The 22,674-nt window shown below is 36.1% G+C and overlaps 4 protein-coding genes across 5 annotated transcripts; 2 read left to right on the forward strand and 2 right to left on the reverse strand.

Annotated features, from left to right (window-relative positions):
- The first annotated feature begins 5,223 nt into the window (after positions 1 to 5,223).
- LOC113313904 (sialyltransferase-like protein 1) lies at positions 5,224 to 7,145 on the forward strand. Of its 2 annotated transcripts, XM_026562676.1 has the most exons (2): positions 5,224 to 5,580; positions 6,510 to 7,145. In XM_026562676.1, exons 1-2 carry the CDS (start codon positions 5,499 to 5,501, stop codon positions 6,869 to 6,871), a joined length of 444 nt encoding a protein of 147 aa, XP_026418461.1. In that variant the 5' UTR covers positions 5,224 to 5,498; the 3' UTR covers positions 6,872 to 7,145. The 2 variants fall into 2 exon arrangements, with proteins under 2 accessions (XP_026418461.1, XP_026418460.1); XM_026562675.1 differs by lacking the exon at positions 5,224 to 5,580 and having other exon boundaries at positions 5,593 to 7,145.
- Positions 7,146 to 12,088: 4,943 nt separating this feature from the next.
- On the reverse strand, positions 12,089 to 16,642 carry LOC113309742 (probable aspartyl aminopeptidase). The gene is made up of 9 exons (XM_026558255.1): positions 16,281 to 16,642; positions 15,898 to 16,033; positions 15,460 to 15,732; positions 14,872 to 15,004; positions 13,858 to 14,097; positions 13,531 to 13,663; positions 13,208 to 13,389; positions 13,006 to 13,118; positions 12,089 to 12,307 (listed from the first exon to the last, which is right to left on the reverse strand). Exons 1-9 carry the CDS (start codon positions 16,588 to 16,590, stop codon positions 12,202 to 12,204), a joined length of 1,626 nt encoding a protein of 541 aa, XP_026414040.1. The 5' UTR covers positions 16,591 to 16,642; the 3' UTR covers positions 12,089 to 12,201.
- A 520-nt stretch (positions 16,643 to 17,162) lies between these two features.
- LOC113309743 (CAAX prenyl protease 2-like) lies at positions 17,163 to 20,437 on the reverse strand. Its single transcript, XM_026558256.1, has 8 exons — positions 20,099 to 20,437; positions 19,309 to 19,368; positions 18,945 to 19,151; positions 18,642 to 18,753; positions 17,951 to 18,022; positions 17,690 to 17,752; positions 17,493 to 17,570; positions 17,163 to 17,403 (listed from the first exon to the last, which is right to left on the reverse strand). The coding sequence occupies exons 1-8, from the start codon at positions 20,357 to 20,359 to the stop codon at positions 17,273 to 17,275; spliced, it is 984 nt and encodes a 327-aa protein (XP_026414041.1). The 5' UTR covers positions 20,360 to 20,437; the 3' UTR covers positions 17,163 to 17,272.
- Positions 20,438 to 20,693: 256 nt separating this feature from the next.
- LOC113308072 (protein YIPF5 homolog) lies at positions 20,694 to 21,668 on the forward strand. The gene has a single exon (XM_026556544.1). The coding sequence runs from the start codon at positions 20,792 to 20,794 to the stop codon at positions 21,515 to 21,517; it is 726 nt and encodes a 241-aa protein (XP_026412329.1). The 5' UTR covers positions 20,694 to 20,791; the 3' UTR covers positions 21,518 to 21,668.
- Positions 21,669 to 22,674: the final 1,006 nt, after the last annotated feature.

Below are 22,674 nucleotides of genomic sequence, written 5' to 3' on the forward strand. Positions count from 1 at the left end.
CATTCGCAAACGGTTTCAACTGAGTTCCGTCCGGAGCTAAAGTTCGCGTACCCGTTTGCAAACTGTTGGCTTGTGACCAATGTCCGAAACTTAAGTTTGCATACCCATTTGTAAACTTAAGTTCAAATTCTAAAATCAGTAAAGTATGATTCCATACTCATTAACGAATACATTTATATAATAAGGAATGCCATCTTTGCAAACCGTGGCTTAAATGTTCATGAATTGATTCTTTCGAATCATTCTGATTTTGCTTCAATTGGATCATATATGCTTCTATGTGATTGTTAACAATTGAACAATTCTATAGTCGGTTCTCCATTAATCTAGGTTTTCCCTAAAACCATTTAGGTTAACGACTTGAAGGTTTCATTGGGATTCTGAAGCCAGATTCAACTATTTTCCATGTAGTTGCGTATTCTGATCTTACTTGTTCTGTCGTATTAAATACTATCTTCTCTAAGATTGTCTCGAGATTTATCGTCGATAGGTAAGATAAAAGTAATCCCAAAGCTCCTTGTCTCATTCATTGTGATTCCACAATAACTTGTTCTACTACCATATAGTTAAGTTATCGTGAGGTGATTGATATTTCTAGGTTGTTCTTCAGGAATATAAGACCGAATTATCAATTGGTTCCTGTGCACCTTGATTTATCATAAGACGGAAAAAAAACTTCATAGGTATTTATGTGGGAGACAAATTTATCTATCTAAATATACATTTCTGCGGGAGACAGATTTGTTTATAAGTCTTCGATTTTGGATAGTAGCAACTCTTAGTTGTGGGTGAGATCAACTAAGGGAATCAAGTGCATAGAGTCCTGCTGGGATTCAGAGGCGTAAGGAATGCGACTGTACCTTGATCAGTGTGAGATTGGTTAGGGCTCAACTACATTCTAGTCCGAAGTTAATCTTGAAGTAGGCTAGTGTCTGTAGCGGCTTAATACAGTGTGGTTTTCAATCTGGATTAGGTCCCAGGGTTTTTCTGCATTTGCGGGTTCCTCATTAACAAATTTTTTGGTGTCTGGGTTATTTTTTTCGCATTATATTTTTTTTATTAATTGAAATATCATAGGTTGTGCGTAGTTAAATAAATTGATAAAATTCCACCTTGTTTGTTGGATAAGAATTGATTGACACTTGGATATTGGTCTTTGGTACCGTCCAAGTTATTTCTCATATCGATCCGGCTCGCAGATCTCTATCTGTTCGATTGCAGATTGATTTGAGATATTGAGATATAACTCTTGGATACTCTTCCGTGATTAGTCTGACTGTCTATTTAATTCTCTTAGAATTGTATTAGATTTGTCCATATATATTGACGAACGAAATATTGGGTGTGGTTGTTAGACCCAGCTTTTCACAAAGTATTTCAAGTTTTTTAGCAGCCGGGTCGAATATTCAAAACCTAGTCAACGACACGGCTATAAAAAATTTCTCTTATCGACAGTTTAATTAAATATTAGTTCAGTTATTCTTCGATACTCTACAGTTTAATTTAAAATATTCCGGACAATTAGTTATATATATTAACGATAAGGTCAAATATCTCTATTGCTGAGCAGTTATAATAACAGTTCTTTTGGAAAAAAGATTCCTGACAATTTTATTAATAATAAGTCCAGATATTTTTTAATATTCGACAGTTTTATTTTTCTTGACAATTGGCTCCTAGTCAAATTATTTCACGAAGAACCATGCATTTTAACAAACACCATGCTCACCTAAGGCTAGGCTGAATGATGACATAACCTAGCCGTTACAATTGAAAAACTTATTTAGCCACCAGGAGTTCATGATTTCCTAAATGTAGCTGAGGTTTTCAATTGCTATCGTTCATCCATCGAGCCATAAAAATAGGAAAACTAAGTTACGACTAGTTTTCATCATTTCATATTCATGGAAATCGAAAATTTGGGCTATAGTTGGAATTTTTCTCTTCGACCTGGCCGATTCTAGCCTTTAAATGAGGACATTTTAACCATTATAAAACTATTTTGGTAGGAAAAATCATTCAAATTACTACCAAAACAACCATATTTTATCTTATTATTGAGCCGTTTCAAAATTCCAACAATCCATGAAATATGTTATTCTTCCGTTAATAGGCTATGATCAATTAGGCCCATAAACATAATGGGCCTACAATTTCGCGTTTAAGATTCTTTTGCCTGATGTCATTATGGTACAATGATAAAATCTTTTGGTCAAGATACTAATGACATGAGTTTGAAACTCATCAACATCAAACGTTTTATCGAAAAAGAAAAGTTTGTTGAAATTTTTGAGAAAAAAGATTTACATATACCAAAAAAAAGAGATACAAATATAATTTTATACTCATCGCAAAGCTTTATGACGATTGGATTTCATTGTAATTAAGGATTGGTAAGTATTTTCTCTAGCTACTGTAGTAACTCTACAATTGTTACTACTTGGACAGGCTGGCCATTACTGATTGAGTTACATCTTGGAGAGAAAAGCATTTTGTTCTATGACTAAATTCAGAACTAGACATTTAGTCTAGCCCTGGTTTGAGCATTTTATTAGCCCTGGCTTAAGCCAAAAGTGTACACACTCTACCGCCCAACAGAAAATAGGCTTTGGAAATATGAACTTGGGCTTCTTTGGTGTGGCTTTAGCCAGGGGAAGCCTGACTGTAGTTCCGCCCCTTATAAATGAACGATTTTTTGGGGACCAGGGTTTTTTTGGGGACCATGGTTTTATTTTGGGTAAAGACATGAAGTAAATCTATGTCACCCCGTATCTGGTTATTTATATTAATACCTAAATTACCCTCCTGATTAATTTTGGGTGATGATTAGTTAGTGTTAATAATAGTTAGTGTAACGATTAGTGAGATGATTAAGTTAAAGATAATTAGTGAGATTAAAAAATCAGATGTTTTTTTTTTAAAGAAGTAGAATTATTGAGAGAGTAAAGTTAGAGAAGATGAAGAAGGAAAACATGAAAAACGATGGATTTTACCAACCACAACCGGAGGAAGGGTATTTGGGTACCCAGGTGTGCTTCAAACTTAGATAATGTTGGTTGAATTGCTCCAAACTTTCAAAAAAAAATGAAATTTTTTATGTAGATTTTGGTCAGTTCGGTTACCATATGTCAAGAACATGTAACCGAACACACCTGAAAGTGTAGTTCGGTTACGTTTTCCAAACACGCAGGTTACCGAACTCGCTCGTTAATGGAGGTTTTGGTCGTACAGTGTAATGTTCGGTTACCTAGGATAGAATGGTTGGTAACCGAACTTTGAACTTTGAATTTAACAATTTATTTTGGTACATCTTGTGTGTTCGGTTAGTTCGCAAACTTCAACGCAACCAAGTTCCCAACCGAACTGCAGGTTAAAAGTAACCTAGTGTTAGAAGTTCGGTTGATTCGCAAACTTCAACATATTTTGCGAATCAACCGAACTGGGCTTATATATGCATATATGCAATTAGGAAAACGTTCGGTTACTACGAAATTTATTTCTTGGAGAATTAGGTAGAGTTCGGTTACGAAGTTTCAAAGGTAGAGTTCGGTTACAAAGAAAACTTAACATTTTTGCGAACGAACCGAACTTGTGGACTTCTCATTATTTTCGTAAACTAAAGTTCGGTGATATCCTTATTTTGTGAAGGAACGAACTTATGGACTTGTGTTGTTCTAATATAAGGAGTTCGGTTAAAAGTATTTTTTGCGAATCAACCGAACTCTATTGGCTAAGTTCGGTTATTTTGGAACTCAAGATAGTGGCCACAACAACACAGTTCGGTTAGACTAGATTTTTTTTTTTTTTTGGTTCTAAGGGTGGAGTTCGGTTACTTTGTAGTTTTAAATTTTTTTGCGAAACAACCGAACAGAGAGTTCGGTGACTTAGTTTTAAATCCAATAGAACCGAACTGTTCTTCGTGTTCTTCATTTTCAAGAAGTTCGGTTAGTAAAACCCTATTTTTGGAAAATCGGCCTAACGGAACATGGCTCTGTAACTCCTACTAAAACCTTATTTTGATGATTTCTATTCGATTGAAGCAATCAAAATCAAATTAAAGTGGAGGGTTTGTTGGAAAATACCTCCGGAGTGGTCCCATGGCAGAATTAGGATGCGACTGGCGTCTTTTATACTCGATAAAATTATCATGTAACAGAACTTAATTGTGATTGCATTGATGTTGTTACATTTCTTAAATAGGCGGTGGTGGTGGTGGTGGGAGGAGGTGGTGATGGTAATCGGTGGTTGGTGGTGGTGATAATCGGAGGTGGTGGTGGTGGTAATCGGCGGTGGTGGGCGGTGGTGATGGTAATCGGTGGTTGATGGTGGTGATAATCGGAGGAGGTGGTGGTGGTAATCGACGATGGTGGTGGGAGGAGATGGTGGTTATATATATATATGTGGTTATTAAATTGGTTTTAAATTAAGTTAGGTTAAGGATAGGTTAGTCATTTTAACATTTTAGGACACCTCTTATCACTATATAAAAGGTGGCCTAATAAAACCATGATCCTTAAAATACCATTCTTATAAATTTGATGAGCTTGCTTGAACATGTTCCATGTCAAGATGTCAAGCTCATGGGCCTTCCATAACTTTCACAATCGGGAATAAACTAGCAATATTCTATAATTGCGTGTAGTGATGGGGTTTTTGTTTCGTGGTAAGATAGGTTGGTTGGTTCCAAATATAATCAATCAATGCAAATAATGTACAATATGTATTCATGCTCTTGTCAAGCTAGTACCTATTAGGTATATAGCCAACATTTTTTACTTTTAGAAAACTCACCCTTGGGTGTGACCTAACTCAATTCTGCAACTAGAACAAAATAAATTAGACAAGGTTTCGTAAATTCGACGTCACAGTTTAATTCATTTCCGCGGATATCATTGCTCAAAGTTACATTATGTTTTCCTTAATATGTCAACAAAGTTCATGATTAATGCATTTGCAATCCAGCTAAACCAAAATCTATGGGCTCAATAATCAATCAATTAAACCATCAAATGAATTAACAATTGAATTAGTACAACAATATTCCAATTAATTAATCTCTCGTTAATTACAAGCAAAAATAACCTAGTTCACTCCGCACTTGAGAATCACACTAAACTCCCACTTGCACTATATAAAATCACACCGACAAAACATCAGTCAATCACATCAGACATTTCCTCTCTAATCCAATGGCCCAAAACAAACAACAACTCATTTTACTCAGAAAAATCATTTACTTAAAGATATCAAATTTGCATTAATGAGCTCTTAATCAAACTTAGTTTAATAGTAGTTTCTATAAATCCAATCCTAAATCAAAAAAAAAGAAAATTCTCTGGTTTTATCACAAAAAGAGCCCCGCTCCTTGAGAGCATCTCCTTTATTCCTGGGGAGTACCAAAGAAAAGAAAAAAAGAATCTCTCTGGTTTTATCACTTTCAGCTCTAAAGAGACTGAGAGAGAAACAAAAAAAATGGCAAGATTTCCACTTCAAGATCTATGGTTCATTATTCTCCTCCAGAGCTAGGGCTTTACAGTACCCCAAAATCAGCATTTTGGATTAACAGCAAGTCACATTCCGGTAAGCAATCAAATGAATTTACTAAAAATAGTAGTGATTGATAAAGTTGTTAAGATCTGTTGAAATGTTCTTGATTTTCTTGATTTAGTAAAAAAAGAATCTGATGAAGATTTCATCTATATTAGAAATGAAAGGATCTCTAAGATTAGTGTTTACTGTATTTCTGTTCATTGCTATTGCCACTTCGATGAGTTGTAAAATCGCAGTTCGTAGAGTATTTAGTAGTTCCAAATCCATTCAGAGATTGAGATTGCAACAAGGAAATGAAATGAACAAAACATTGATTAGATATGCTGAGATTGATATAGGAGAAGAGAAAACGAAAAGAGAGATTGAGAATTTGTTACAGGGGAGTTATGGTGGAGGGAGACATAGATCGATATCATCGTATAATAATCGTATTAGAGGGAGTGAGTATAGGTCGTCTACCCGTGGTATACCTGTTAGTTTTCGTGGGCCGAGATATTATAGACATTGGTTAGAGTTTTGTAGAGTTCTGAGGGATTGGTTTAGGAATAAGAGGTTTGAAAATGGTGATGTTATGGGGGGATTGATTAGTCAAGTGAAAAGGCCGGTGGATGAGCATTATGGTTTGGGGAATTTGGATGGGAGGAAGTATGATTCGTGTGCGGTGGTGGGGAATAGTGGGATTCTGTTGAAGAATGAGTATGGGGATATGATTGATAAGCATGAGTTTGTGATTCGGTTGAATAATGCGAGGACTAGAGGGTATGAGAAGAATGTGGGGTCCAAAACTAGTGTTTCGTTTGTGAATAGCAATATATTGCATCTTTGTGCTAGAAGGGACACTTGTTTTTGTCATCCGTATGGTGAAAAGGTTCCGATTGTTATGTATATTTGTCAAGCAATACATTTGATGGATTATACGTTATGCAATTCTACGCATAAAGCTCCGTTGCTTTTTACAGATGCGAGGTTTGATGTTTTGTGTTCTCGAATTGTCAAGTATTATTCGTTGAAACTGTTTACGGAGGAGACTGGGAAATCGCCTGAAGAATGGGCTCCTTCGCACGATGGAAGTATGTTTCATTACTCTTCTGGTATGCAAGCTGTAATGCTTGCGTTGGGTATCTGTGATAAGGTCAGTATATTTGGGTTTGGGAAATCCGTCGTAGCAAAGCACCATTATCATACTAATCAGAAGGTGGAGCTTCATTTGCACGATTATCAAGCAGAATATGCTTTCTACCGCGATCTGGTTGAAAACCCAGAGGTAATTCCGTTCCTTGCCAACAAATTCAAAGTTCCTCCGGTGGTCATATATCATTGAATTCGTTATATGTTTGAGATATTTTGTGATATGTGGGATCAGTTAAGTTGTGTTTTGGCTCTGGTTTCTCTCTTTTGATGTTGTAATAGTAGATTTCCACGAAATTTGGAAATGAAAAAGAAAAAGGAAATTGTTTAAAGATATCTCATCTTTTTGGAGATCCTATACTAGCAAAGGTAGTATCGGGCATTAGTTACTTTGTAAGCCTGAACTCTAGAAATGTAATGCCATCATTTTGGCTTTAATATTGAAATGAAAATCTACATTTGAAACATTTTGTAGGCTTGAAACTTTTCAAATTTGATGTCAGATGTCAAAATTTTGCTTCTTCAAGTCTTCGTTGAAATGTGCATTATACTGAAACTACTAAGTTTGAGTTATTATGACATTGTGGGTCATAAATATCACCACATGATAAACTAGCACTGATTATAGCTTTATCCTTTAGACTCGATATGGAATATGAATTGCATGTGTACGGAAAAGTTGTGGCATTATAACTTGATGGACATGAAATCGAGTTTCTGTGTACTTTATTCTTTGTCAAGCTGAAACGGGTTATAATGTCTTTCTCTTTATTTGTTCTTATCTTTATGAATATTCAACAACTTGTATCCAAATTGGAATCCATGATTAAAGTGGGTTAATTCGTGCCGTTGTTCTGTACTTTGCTGTTTTGTTAAAGTTTTTCTGTAATAGACACTCTGCAAGCTTAATATGAAAACATAAGACCGATCTAACTTTGGTGGACATGGAAGGAGGCGGGGAGCTCGATGTATCCCGTTTTGCATGCTTAATTGACAGATTGTTGTGCAGCTTTCCATATTTAGAGTTCATAACTGACCAGTTTTTCGATATTCCTGACAAGGGCCGGGAAAATCATCTATCATATTGAACTTGTAGTAGGTTCCCATTTGTACAGCTCTCCTGTGTATGTATATCCAAATACTACTAGTTTGTCCAAGAGTTCTCGTTATCAATATTATTTCTGTACTTTTTAAAGCTCTGCACACCTGAAAGATGCATTTTTCTCAGGTTTCCTCATGCAAGGAGGGGAATAGTTTTGAATTTAAGACTTTTATCAAATTCTGATGTAATATTGACTGAGTTCCGATGAATGCAGATTGAATAATGTTGTTGCGCTTTTCTTTTTTGCCGATCCTGTTGATGAGTTTTATTTTATTAGTACTGCAGAGTCCCCACTTTACTACAACTAGAAAAACCCTGACCAAATTCAGTTTGCCATTGTCTGTGTAATGTCCTAGTTCCAGTTGAACTACTTTTTTTTTCTGGTCTAACCATCTCCTCAATGATGCACATTACGTCCATCTCCATCATTATCTCCCATTGGAGAAGATATGGTTAAAATTTAGTAATGACTACCCATCCATCACTAGAAACAATGACTTGCAGCATTTTGTGGTAGACGATGAAAAATCAAATTATTATGGTTTGAACTTTGAAAGGTTTTTAAGTAGAAGTTAAGATGTTAAAATCCATCAATATCTTTCTTTTTTGTTGCACTATACATCTCTTAAATTCATCTTTAATAGGGTTAGGTAAATAGTAGAAGTTGAATGCAACCCCCATGTACAAATTGTCCAAGTGATGAATATACTACTTTTTCATGATGAATAGCCTATTTCACACCCCTCTCAAAGCCTATAAGAAAATCATAATAACATTTAGAGATCATCATTCATCATGGTCATCATCTTAACCATAGTTGATGTGAACACGTTTTTCAAGATCAATCACAGTTATGAGGAAGAGTTTAGTTGCCCATCCAAATATTCCTGTATAGGATTTGCAAATGGGGTTTTCAAGCAAGAACAATTTGGTTAGCCCTTAGCCAAGACTAGACCTTGGCCCATAAGGTGCTCGAAAGTGGTATTGAAAAAGTATACCGGACACATAACAAATCAAGCAAAACCAAATGCCAACAGGTTATACTTTTGTTGAAAAATCAAATTCAAGCTTTGGTATCTCCGGCACAACTTCTATGACTAGTGTGCATGAAATTATACATTCGTACGTGACAATATGATAACTTATTTGTATGGTCTTTTTTCTTTTTTGACTATCATGATTATATTTAAGATTTTTATTCCAACTGCATATCTACTTGGATATGAACTTGGTTTTAACCATATCATCAACTGTGATTTCGATTTTAATCAAAAGACCATAAAATTAGTCTCTGGGACATACATATTCACAGACGACTTGTATCTTCCTCCAAATGCATGCATATTTGGTTGGCCAAAGATTTATTCTATAGCATTGGAAACTGATTTTTATTGCACCGAAAACAACAAACCATTTACAAAGAACCAATTTCCAACATAAACGGCTAGTTTATTTTTTTTTTCTTTACTACAAGACTCATTTTGGTAGGGAGATGGTGCGGAAGATAACTAAATCTCCTCTCGCTACTAGCCATTTATGTTGTTTCATCATATCGTTGGCACATACGTGAATGAATGAATGAACAAAAATGATTATATGGGACAAATTAACATGAATATTAAGAATGATAACCCATGACATGGTTTCTTATGCTGCATTGTATTCCCTTCACAAGTAGTAACTTCTAGCTATTGGATTTGTTCTGAATGCGCTTGCGTTTTTTCTTTATTTCTAGCTGCAGCCTTATGATAATAATTATTAGGTCTGCATAATAGTAAATTATTTCATGGTCTTGTTGTTGTTCACGAAACCCATAATCATGGATATTGTCTTATATACTGATCATCATTTTGGAAAATAAAAAAAAAACTTACAAAGGTAAATAAATTTGTGAATAGTTTTAACAGCCCATTGGTATTAAGCTGCTTAATCATGATTATCACTCTGGTAATTAACTTAAAAGTTAAAAGTAACCAAATGTTAATCTTGTTTCTACTTAAGATTTAAGACCATACTAACCTTCATAACCATCATTTCAGTAGAAACCTATCGAATGTGATTATGTGCAGAATGAAAAAACTATGAGCTTACTTAATCATCTCTCTAATCTTAATTATTTTGATTAAACGAGTTCCTCATGAACCCATCATCATGTCATTGCTGCCATTAGGGTGTTAAATTTACATTTGGAGTTTCAAATTATTTCTTCTTCTTTTTTATCTTTTCTGGGGTTCTTAAATTTGATTAATTTTGAAAAAAAATAGAATAATTAAAACTTATTTTTTAATAAAACTTTTGAAAAGGGACTTATTGCACTCTTAATTAAGACCTCTAGCTATAACCTAGGTTATAGAGTTCCCTTAAAAGGATATCTAGAAAAGGATAAAAAGAAAAATGTAATTATGGTTTTCAGTCTTTTAAACTAGATTATGGGCAGTGTTACAAGTAACTTCTTATACAGAACAAAAGATAATTATCATCATCCACCATCATTATAGTCCCAAGGTACATAAACATAAATTTAAAGCTTAAATACAAGTGGGTGCATTTAAAGATACCAAAGGGATGTTTGTTCTTGCTATATCCAACTCAACTTTGTCACAAGAGTGATTCAAGAAAAATCACACTTTTATGATTCTTAATAGGGTTTTGATAATATATTAGATAGATTTAAATTCTTGTGACATCCATATTAAAAAAAAGAAAAAGAGGTTCCATGCACTTATCATTGCAATGAACCAAAAGAGTTGGATTAAGACCAACAATTCAACAAGCACCAAACAGTGCCTTGGACAAGAAGAGGGGGTGAGATAGCGAAGAAGAGCCATAATGATGATAAATGAGGTGGTGGTGGTGGATGAGGAAATGGAGGGGCAATAGTGCGTGGGATATGTTCGAGCCCCATCCCAAACCCTCCTCTGCTGCATGCATCATTACAATTTTTCTGCGGACGGCTCTGTCTCTTCCCTTCTCTCGGTCATCATTTACAAAATTTTGGAAACATCACACTTTTTTTATTCCTAAACTACCCTTACAACTTCTGCACAAAAAGTCATTTTATCCCTGAATTGCCCTTGTAAACTTCTGCACACAAAATCATTATCCATTACTATGCCCAAAATACCCTTGTAAAACTTCTGCACACAAGATCATTAAAATGACGCCATCACAAAATATAATCATGTCCCAAAACATTTAAAATCTTTCCTTGCTATTACTACGAACAAAACAAGAAGAAAGAATAAGAGTTATTGCAAAGGAGAATATGCATGATTGTTGTGTCTGCAACAGTTGTCTTATGGAGTGTACAACAGACCATGCATGTCTCTCTACCCTCTCTCCTCCCTCTCTTTCTCTCACTAGACCACTGCCCTCCCTTCTCTCTTAGAAATCCATAGAAAATCCTCTATAAATTGGAATAAACAAACCCCACCTCCTCGCATCCCATTTTCCTAGTTTCAGTCATTTGTCAAGCTCTCTCTGCTTTCCAATTCTCCTTTGTTTACAGTTATTCTAAGCTCTTAACCACCTTAAACAACAACAACAACCTAAAAGGTGACATTCTTTCTTCTTCTCTGTTCTTCCTTTTTGTTTCAGTTTATGGTTGTTTTGTTTTTTTGAGGTATCCACCCCCCACCTTTGTTTTCTTTCTGTCCATCTATATTTCTTTCTGTCTCATCTGATTCCAAGTATCATGCATGCTATGGATCTTAAATTTTGTAGTTCTGCTTTCTCTGTTTTTGCTCTGTTCCATTGAAGCTTCTTCTTCTATCTTTTCTAATCAAGTTTTCTCATTGTTTTTGTTTTGTGTTTTTTTTTCAGGGAGTCATGGAAAGATTGAATGCAAAGCTATACTTGCAGAACTACTGCATAATTCAAGAGAATGAAAGGCTTAGGAAGAAAGCTCAACTTCTCAACCAAGAGAATCAAGCACTGTTATCTGAACTCAAGCAGAAGTTATCTAAAGCAAATCAAAACAAAACTAAGTCGAGCCCCAACAAGAACAATCCTACCTCTGCTAATCAAGGCTTAACTAGTTCTAGCAAACCCTGATCTTACAAAGAAACAAGTGTCATCAAAGTGGTAGGAGGAGGTAGTGGGAAATGGGAATAGTCTTAGTCTATACAACAGGAAGAACAGTATTAGTAGTAGTACTTAGCTAGTATTTTGTGTTTCACTTGGGGGGGTGTTCTATAATCAGTCTTATCAGCTACTTTATGTTTCTTATTTTGGGGTATTTTGGGGGGTTGTTAATGTAATCATCAAGTTAAGCTGACCTACAAAGATGTTATCTAAGAAGAAGACACAGAAATGAAATATGAAGTGTTTTATGTAGTCTTTTTAATTCTGTTTGTTCATTCTGTTTATATAACCAAGAACACTAAAAATGGTTGAAAGATTTAAAAAGAAGAACCAGGGAATTAATCGACGCTTAGCTTCTTGTCGATGCTTGAAAATGTCTGGTAAAATGCTTTGAAATGCTTGTAAGCAATATCAACATCTTCTTTTCCACATACTTCTCTTACACTGCAATCAAACCATAAAAAGGAAAAAGATGGCAATTTCAGTATGTATCTTTAAGCAAACTAGTTCTCTTCTTAACTGAATGGATACCAGATCAAGAAACATAGCTTTTCTTTTGTTTTTTTGTTGAGATTGAGTTGCAATGAAAGAATCTTATTTCTACCATTTAATATTTGTGTCAGCAGGGCAATGAGCATATACTTGGGTACAAAATAGAAAACACTGTAGATTTACAAAAAGGTCAAATTTGGTTTCAATTTGGTTTGAAATTGGAGGGAACATAAGGACATCACCCCCTCTCTATAGACATGACAAGGTATTTGACAAAAACCTATAGTGTACTTTTGGTCCCAAGTTTCAAATACTATCAGAGGCCCATAATCCATATCACTACTAGTCTTCTAGCTCAATGTCATGCTTTTCTGTATTCATACAGACCATCTTTACACTGAAGAAGTCAAAAAGGGGAAGAAGCTGAAAAAAGGACTTGGCCATGACAGGGATTCTGAACATTGGGATCAGAGTTGAGATCTGAGACTAGTAAAGATCTTGGGATTTGTGTCGTTTGGGTATGGAACCACTGCACACCAGGATTCAAGAACTTGGTTAAAGTTGATGTGTTGAGGTTAGCATGATGAGACCTTAGTTTTTGACTAACAGAGAAATAGGTAAATTTTCATCAAGGTAGGAACAATGGGTACCTGTGCATAGAAAGCTGTGGGATACCACAATCTACAGTACGGATGCCAACCCCTGAAGCAAGTATGGGGCCAATAGTTGAGCCGCATCCCATGTCATTCCTCACCACAAATTCCTGTACAAGAATGAAAGAGTTAGCACAATCTTATTTGTGAATTAGCTTAGTGACATATATTTCTAAGGGCCAAAATTCGAATTGTGAACCTGGGTCGGAAGGTTTTGCATCTTAGCAACTTCTTTGAAAAGAAATGCTGTTACTCCACTGGTGGCATAGCGTTGATTCGCGTTGTGTTTGATGACAAGCCCCTTGTGTAATTCTGGACGGTGATTTTCTTCATGTTTATCAGCAAAATTAGGGTGAACCCCGTGAGCCATGTCGGCAGAAACTGCAAGAAACAAAAGTTGAAATGAAATTAGTATATGCATAAAAATGTCCCAAATAAATATCTTTATCAGGATCCAGTAATTGTGAATTACAGTCCTGCAAGTTCAAACAAGAAACATTGAGAAACTTGACAATACTGTACCGAGAAAAGATCGATGAAGTGCACGCTCAAAGACACCCTCACGTGCACACTCATTACCCAAGCAACCAACTATACGTCTCATGGCTTGAAACATAGTAGGTGCACCAGCTCCTTGTGCTGAATTAGATCCCACCTGGACAAAGATGAGATGGAACTTATGATGAATACCTTGTGAGTTAATACGTAACTTGGCAATAGTGTAAGAACGTTGATTAATAGGAGGGCCACTGATTTGAAGCTATAAAATGTCTAGATGGAGAATACATGGAAAAGGCTAAATTTTAAACACCAGGTGCAAGGAAATGTAGAATAGATAACAGAACCTACTTCTTCATTATCAAACAAAGCAACCATCCGGATGGCCTGTTCACTTGACAAAGATCCAGGTGATTCGCAAGAATCAACTAGAGCTCTCAACGCACAATAACTTGAAGCGAGGTTGTCCAGTCTTCCAGAAAAAATAAACTCATCGTTTCCGCCTCCAAGGCAGCTGGGCTGGGTATCACAAACATTCAACTCCATGCTTAAGATTTCTTCAACACCACAGCCCAGCTCATCAGACAAAATCTGGAAAAAGATGGGTACAATGTTAGGAAATAGCTATTAGCTCTTACAGGCAGCAGAAACCACACAATTAAAATCTGCACCCGTAATTTGCAAGGCTGGCATGTTAAAGAGGGTTTCAAGGTTATACACAAAGAAACTAAAGTACTGTAGATGAAGTTCGCCTACAGTTTGTAATAACATATCATTACCACCAATAAATCAGAAGTAGTCGTAATTGGCTAACTAGAAAACATATTAGACGAATGACCAGATATACAAACTAAGCACATATCCTTTTCACCTAATGATTAACTAACTAGATGCAAAAACCACTGTATTTAGACGGTCCCAGCATGTGCTTGGCTATGCAATTTGAGGCTATGAGCCGTGGAAATCAAAATATTCAGTAACTACATTTGTTAAGAGTAATTCACAAACTTGACATGCTAAGAGGCTCTTGTAATTGTCATGAGGACATCTAAGTCCAGGAATAAACCTAGAAGGTGCATACCACTATAACACAGCCCACATGTTACCAAATCAGTTACCTAGCCTTAAAAAGATGGAGTTACAGCAAAACAACCATCTGTGCGTTGTTTTTCAATCGGTAGGGATTTTGTTTTATAATGAGGTGACATATGGATTGACTAGTAAGACAAAGGAATTGTCTAATTATGCATTTACAAAGGGCCCAGCAAGCGGTTCTCTAAGCCATAAGCTAACCTTCTTAAGTTTTACATGACAAAGTCCCGAAGGTTTTAACTCCACAAATTGTAAAAGACCAAGAGAAGAAACCTGCATTAGTAGTGGATGATGATACACTTTTGCCTTATCCTTGGTCTCTGTAGTTGGCTCCTCCAACTTTGTTGCAAGAAGTGGAACGAGCTGAGTCTCTAGGTTTATTTTAAACCCATCCTTGTTTACTGTGCTACACAAAGAAAAGACAGCACATGGTGTGAATCAGCATACTGACTTAATGAATATTGAAAACAGGATTATTCAATTTGAAAAAGAAACTAAATAAGATTAGAAGGAGCTTAAAGTTCAAATCAAGATGACAAAAACAAAATTGATCAAATTCGCAGGGTGAGCATATGTAAAAGTAATGGTACAGAAGGGTAACTTTTTGTTCTCAGGGTTGGAACAGAAAAGCCTCATCAGAGTATAGCCATACGACTCACGTGGTATGGCCTAGTATGTGAGAAATTGATTCTAAATGCTGAAATACGGAAAATCATTTAACTATGAAGTTTGCACAACAATCTAATTATCTATGCATCATCAGTTTACCCTTCCATTAATAGATGACGAGGCATAAAGAAAAAGTTAACGCAACATGTAGGTGTTGATAGAAAATTCGTTTAACTACATCAAGCGACTTACTTGTCAAGATGGATAGCCAGTGTTGGAACTCGTAACAAAGGCCTCTTTACTTTCACAAGCTTTTGCTCGTAGGACCCATCACCAGCTTTGACTATAACCCTTCCAGCAACACTCAAATCCCTATCAAACCATGTGTGCCATAAACCACCTCCATAAGTTTGTACATTAACCATAAGATATCCCGATTTCAACGACGCAGACTTGGGTTTCAGTTTCAGACAGGGGCTATCAGTGTGAGCAGCAATTGCATGAAAACCATTTCCCGCAGTGTACCTGGAGAACAGTTCTAGTTATCAAATAGCTATCAAATTACTTTCTGATTTCTAACTTTTCGCCATCCAAAAACCAGTCAATAACAACCCATCTCCCGCATTTCCATCCATTATCAGTTGAATTACAGAATTTAAATGTTCTAAAAGATAAGGATGCTCTACTCACTTTTCTCCTACCGCAAATGCAACCAAACACGACATATTCCGAGTAAAGAAGTAGCGACCACCGGGCTTAAGGTCCCATTCCTCACTCTCATTTAGCAAATGAAATCCAGCAGCTAATAGCTGTTTCCTTGCTTCAGCTGTAAATGACAGGCTAAAATTACTTCAACAAAACAATAACAATCCTGAACCCTAAACTCTATAAGTACAATTACAATTACTTTAAGAAAAAATTAAGCTAAAATTGGAGAAGACTAGACCCAATTTAACAAATTGGTGATGAAATTCTAAAATTTCAGCAACTTCTTATTGAAAACAAACAAATTACTGGAAATGGTGGAAAACCCATGTTTGAATTAAGATAAAAGTACCAAATTTACAACATACCAGTAGCATGGAAATGAGTCCATGACTCGTTGAGATAATCCAGTAAGTCCACAACTATAGACGTCTTGTTCTGCACCACAACATCGGAAAGCTGGTCTGGAGAAGATTTGGAGCAGAAGAGAGGGGTAGTGATGGTGGAGAACTGGCGATTGGAGAAGAACTTGAGTTGATGATGATTCTTGTAAGAGCAAGGAGGAGTACGGAGAAAGAAGGAAGAAGAAGAAGGGTATTTTGGTAATAACGAATAACCGAGGATTGGAGATGAATTCCTCAAGATTTGCAGACGATGATGCATCATCATCGTTGCCATCTCTATCTCTCTCGCTCGCTCTCTGTAGAGAGAGTTTGAAAACTTTGAATTGAAGAGATGAAAGAAAACAATATCTGTATAGTTCTCTGCTGTCGGATTCGAGGAACCGACTTTTATGTACAAATCACACAGGCTACTGCAGAAATGTGGTTACCAAGTGCGAACCTAGTTAGGATGGGGAAGCCACTGCAGCTTATGCTCAAGGAACTAAATGCATCGTCTCTTGGTATCTCCACAACTTCCTTGACCGGGAAACTGAACATAACGCATTGAGATTAGCTGCCAGAGGAGAACTGACCCCTCCCCTCCATCCATTTGCATTTCTAAAGCATACTTGGAACTTCCAACATCTAAATATCAAGCAGTGCTTCAAGTCTCAGATCTCAAAGTTTAGACATGATGCCTGAACACAGATTCACTGCCAGGCGAACCATCTGACCTGAAATTCTTCGCCTGGCCTGATAAACTGAACTTTACCTGATTTTCTGTTCAGTTTGAAGTTCTTACACTGCTTATCAAAAGTCTTCAGATTGAAGTTTTGGAAGCTGAATAAACTGGATCTGAACAATTCATTTGCAAGTGGAAAGAACCAACTTAAATTAGTAGTACAAAGGACATGGACATCTTTTTGACCAAGGAACATTACTGACACTCTGGTTTTTGCGATTTACAGATTTTTAACTCATAAAGTACAGTATCCATGCCAGCATAGGCAATTATCGGTTCTGTAATTATACAGATTGGGATTTGTTGCTGGAAACAGTAACCAGATAAAACCCAAGAATCCAGCTACAGTTGCAGCGACTGATAATCCTGAAACAAAAATAACGAACAAGAAACTGAGGTCTCTTATGATTTGAAGGTAACATCTGAATTTAACGGTAAATATTATGTGGGTGTACCTTTTCTTTGTGATGATAGCATTGGCAATCCCATTATGTTACAGAATACATGAGCGACAACAGGAGCTATCAGATGTCCTGCACACACAGATCCAAACAGCCTTAGACGTAGTTCAAATGAGCAATTATTTGACGCACACACAGTAGCTAAGAAAATGCCCATTTGCAATCAAAATTATACGATAAATATGTCAAACCTGTTCGGATGAAGAGAAAAGATGCATATGAACCAAAAAGTACGGTGTACCCAAGTTGTAGACCTGTCAAACAAACATGAATAAACCATTAGCTCATTCTGAGTGGCCCATCATCAGTATTCACATCAAACTGGACCGACATATACAGTTACTTGAGAAAGCACCATAACACTAAAATAGCAGCCTTAGCTAGCTGCATCATAGTGCAACACCATCTAAATACATCATTCAATTGCAAGAGACAATGATGGAATAACATACCTACGATCAAGGAGGCTTTGAGAAAAGTATAATTTTGCTGAAAATATAGCTCCAGAAAATGATTCAAATGTGCTACAAAAATGGAATGTTAAGACTGGTCAGATTTCATGTAAACCCAACTTCACGCATATCACATATGTCTAGAAAATATAATGATACAATTAGAAAAGGTTCCTATTAGTTTATAGATTTACAATGATTAACCAACTAGGACAATAGGATGATAAACTGGACAATGTTGATATTATAATGCCCACTCTGAGAAGTGAGAATTCACTACATTAAAGATGAATGGAAATTCAATAAAAATCTATACAGGTCACTGAGGTTTATAAAACCAAGTAGATAGAGAAATAGATAAAGATGTAGGAGCTAAAGAAATTGTTGCGGACATGGTTTGGATCCACCAAAGACAAGCAAAGGTACTGCGTCTGGTAAATATAAAATCACCACAGTCTCCACTAGAAAAGGTTCCTCTTTATAGTGATAAACCAACTAGGAGAACAGGTAGATAAACTGGACAAAGTTGATATTGTAGCGCTCATTCTGGGAATATTCACATTTTCTATTCAGATGTTATAGTTCTACTTCTACTACGTTTAAGGTGACTGGGCAGAAATTCAACAAGAAACCGTACAAGTCATTTAATTTCAAAAGGCTAAGTCGATACAAATGACAAATGAAGACTTACCCAAGCTAAAGAAAATGGGGCTGAAAAATATGATCGTATAAGGTTTGAATCCTCCACAAAGAAGCAAAGGTATCATACATGCCCTGAATACCACCTCTTCTGTCAGTGGCGCCTGTACAATAAGAAATGGTCAGCAATTAAGAAGTCGCCTTACTGCAAAAACAAAATCCTGCTTCTCACTAAGAAGAACGTCCACACACAAACCAGCTTACAATCCAGAACCAAATATAAAGGAGAAATGAGTTGCCCACAACATGATCAAGCAAGACATTATGAGGAGGATAACAAAGGAAACATACGAACCACCACATAATTGCGCCAAGCCAAAACGTTGGAAGTTAATGAAGTCATGCGCTCAAGAAACCCCCGGATGGAGTTTTTCAAACACCAGAACAAATCACCATTTACATTATCTTCATTCCTTGATTTCTTTGGAGATATAAGCATTGTCACGAACCATCCAGTGTACAAGAGCGAAGTTAAGGAGAGAGGATAAACCACAGCATTCCACTGTATTATAAATAAAATTGCAATTCAGTCACCCTTTTTCCAATCTGCATATCGTTAAAAGGCGTAACACAAAAATTATCATCTCCTCAACACTTTGAACACTCAACCTAGAACTTGTTTACTACCAATTAAATTAAACCGAGAATATTCGACTCACCATATGATCCGCCCGGATACCATAAAGTCCAAACAAAGATGACAAACCCCATTTTCCCACCTAGCAAAATCATCACCATGCATACAATCAGCATCAATTTATGATAACACACACAAATAAACAACGAAAGAGTAAATGGCAAGGAGAACCACATCTGCAAACTGACATGAACAAACACAGTAGCATCTACAAAAACTAATACCGCTAACATTACAAATTTTCTAGACCTGATTTTATTCAGTGAGTTACTTTGGTAGTTCAAAACTAGGAAGTCATGATGTATATGGTTTATAGGTGTTCCTACTTTCGTAGAGTAGAGACTAGACACACAGTCATGACTACCTACCTAGTTCCGTAGTAAATGATATTTTTGCTGCTCCAAATTTTCGATTTTATAGGTGTTTCATTATAACTAAAGCATTACACTTTTACATGAAACATGTTCTGCCGATATCAACTGCCATTGTTTCATAAGCTAATTGGGTCAACAAATCTATCTTTGTTTACTAAATTTGGGCCAATCCAGATTACTAAATCGTCCAAACTTTCATTATTGTACTCATGTTCACCATCAAGAACAATAATGAAACTTCAAGCTTCACTGCTAATACTACTGAGTTACTGAAATTGTGTAAATGCCGTTTCTACAGTTCACTAAATGACCCAAAAAATTAAACTTTTACACCAATTCTTAGAAACCCATATCTAAAAAACAATCAAATCATCAAAAAGATATCATACTTTTAGGAATCCAATAACAGTTAGAGAGTTAGGGTTTGTTATTACTTACAGGGATGAGAAGAAATGCACAGAGAAAAACCGATATAACAGAAGAAACAGCAGCACAAATAAACCTTCGGATCATGAAACTATTCAAAGTAGATGGATTTGGAAGACGAAGAATCAATGTTGGTGAGTAAAGTATTGCAACATACAAGATTGACATTGACGTACATGCAATTATCGCCATTGTTTTAGATATTGATACTTCTTCTGCTGCGTCTTCCATTGGTGGGAACCCTAATGAATCAACAAGATTTGATGTTTCCATTAAGATCGAAAATCTGAATTGGGGGATCCCATTACTGAGTCCAGAGAAGACTGTTTCGGTTGACTTGCATTGACAAATCTAAAATACCAGAGAGATAAATAGATCCAAATTAATGGGCCAAAGTTACCGGGCCTCGAACCCGTTAAAACCACTTGGCCATCTTGCTAATGGTGAAATTTGAGGCACGCGATTTGAAAAGACAGTTATTTTCAGTTGTCTTAATTAGGAAAGTAGAGAGTCAGAGACCCAAAAATCATTCCAATTCTCTCGCATCAAACCACTTCTTCAATTCTGATTCTTCACTCCTCATACATTTAATCAGATCATAGTTTTATTTTCAACTAGCTTAACACAATTTTTTTCTGATCGTTTCAGTAGGATCTAGGTGCTGAGGAGTTTTGTACTCGTTGGAGCATCTGCAGTACCATTGTAATGGCAAAAGAGTTTAATGTCCCACCGGTTGTATTTCCGTCAGGTGGAAACCCAGGAAACAGCTTGAACCATAGACGTACACCAGTTGCACCATTTACACCACCAAAAAATCCTAATCTTCCATTTATGTCATTTGATATTGGTGTGGCAGCATCTTCGTCTTCGTTCTCTGCTCCACCTATTGGTATTGGTAATGGATCATTTGATGATGAACTTCCTTTGTTAGAAGAACTTGGTATTAATACACGTCAGATTTGGCGTAAAACGGTATCCATTATGAACCCGTTTAGAGTTGATTCAAATCTTTATGAAGATTCAGATTTATCAGGTCCGTTTATATTTCTAATGGCATTTGGTTTATTTCAATTACTTGCTGGGAAGTTACATTTTGGGATTTTGTTAGGATGGGTTTCGGTTGCTTCGCTTTTCTTATACGTCGTGTTTAATATGTTAGCGGGGAAAAATGGGAATTTGGACTTGTATCGTTGTTTGAGTCTTCTTGGTTACTGTATGTTTCCGATTGTGATACTTTCAGCATTCTCATTGTTTATCCCACAAGGTTGGAATGGTATTTTTGTTATTACCGGAGTGTTTGTGTTATGGTCGACTAGAGTTTGCACTCGACTTCTCGTGGAACTTGCTTCCTGTGGTGATGAACATAAGGGATTGATAGCGTATGCTTGTTTCTTGATTTACATGTTATTTTCTTTCTTGGTAATATTCTGATTATATCTATGGGTTTGTTGTTACTGGCATAATATTTTATGTCTCTTCATGAGAATATTGTAAGCGTAAGCTGCAACTTTCCTTGATGTTCCTCTTTCTTTCTTTCTTGATGTAATCAATTATGTAGAAAGGCTGCTTGGTGATCAATCAGTAAACCACTATACTTAATTTTCCAAATTTATAGCTTGAATTTCAGAATTGTACTTGCTCTGTGGGTCGAACCTTTTACCTTACGACTAGTGTTGTTGGAACATTTGACCTTTAAAAATGGAATTGCATCTTAGTAATACCCCTGTAGATAAAGCACTTGGGAGATGTATCATCAGAATTGCACCGGACCAATGTAGTTAATATCGGTTATGGTTTATTTCGGTCGGGACCGATACGCTGGTACGACTTTATATCGGGAATAGTATAATATCGGTTTCAAATTTTAAGACTATAATTTTATAGCAGACATTTTCTTCACACATTTTCTATTAAGATATAACAGATACCATCAGTTTTATCAAAAACACGAAAGAGTAACTTCAATAACTTTAAAGTTCTCTACCTAAAATGATATTGAGAAGAAGAACATGAATTGTTGAACTAAATTTTTGAAGAGCGTGCTCTCTTTTCCTTTCACTTCTGTTTTTCGGCTGAAGAACATTTCATTTTGGATTGAGTTTTAGGGATTTATCCCTTTCCTTGTATGAAAAACCTAAAATACCCTTGGATCTTTACCTAAAACGACTAAAAAAATCGATACCCGGATTATCGTGAAAATTTTGTATCAGCTAAAATAGCCTCTATCTGTTGAGGTGGGTAAGACTAGTTGTGCCAATACAGTGAAGGTTTTAGTTCGGATTTGGTGAATCAAAATTATTAGATGCATCCCAATTTAAGCACCAACTTTACAATTACTTACCCCACTATATACACATTTTTCTTCGGTGTGTAATAACTTTACCCCAAAGGTGAAGCGACGAAAATAATTAGTTATGAGTCCTTCACAGTTTCAGATTACTATGGCTGGTATCCAGCCTTTAAGTGGCTCAGATTAGGTAAAGTGGAAGTCGCAAGTCGATATAGTTCTAGGGCGTTGGAATTTCAATATTACTTTATGGGAACCAAAGTCGCCAGAACTTACAGATGACTCTACAAATTTTCAGAAG

Source organism: Papaver somniferum, chromosome 9 (assembly GCF_003573695.1).
Source record: "Papaver somniferum cultivar HN1 chromosome 9, ASM357369v1, whole genome shotgun sequence".
Classification (NCBI taxonomy): Eukaryota; Viridiplantae; Streptophyta; class Magnoliopsida; order Ranunculales; family Papaveraceae; genus Papaver; species Papaver somniferum.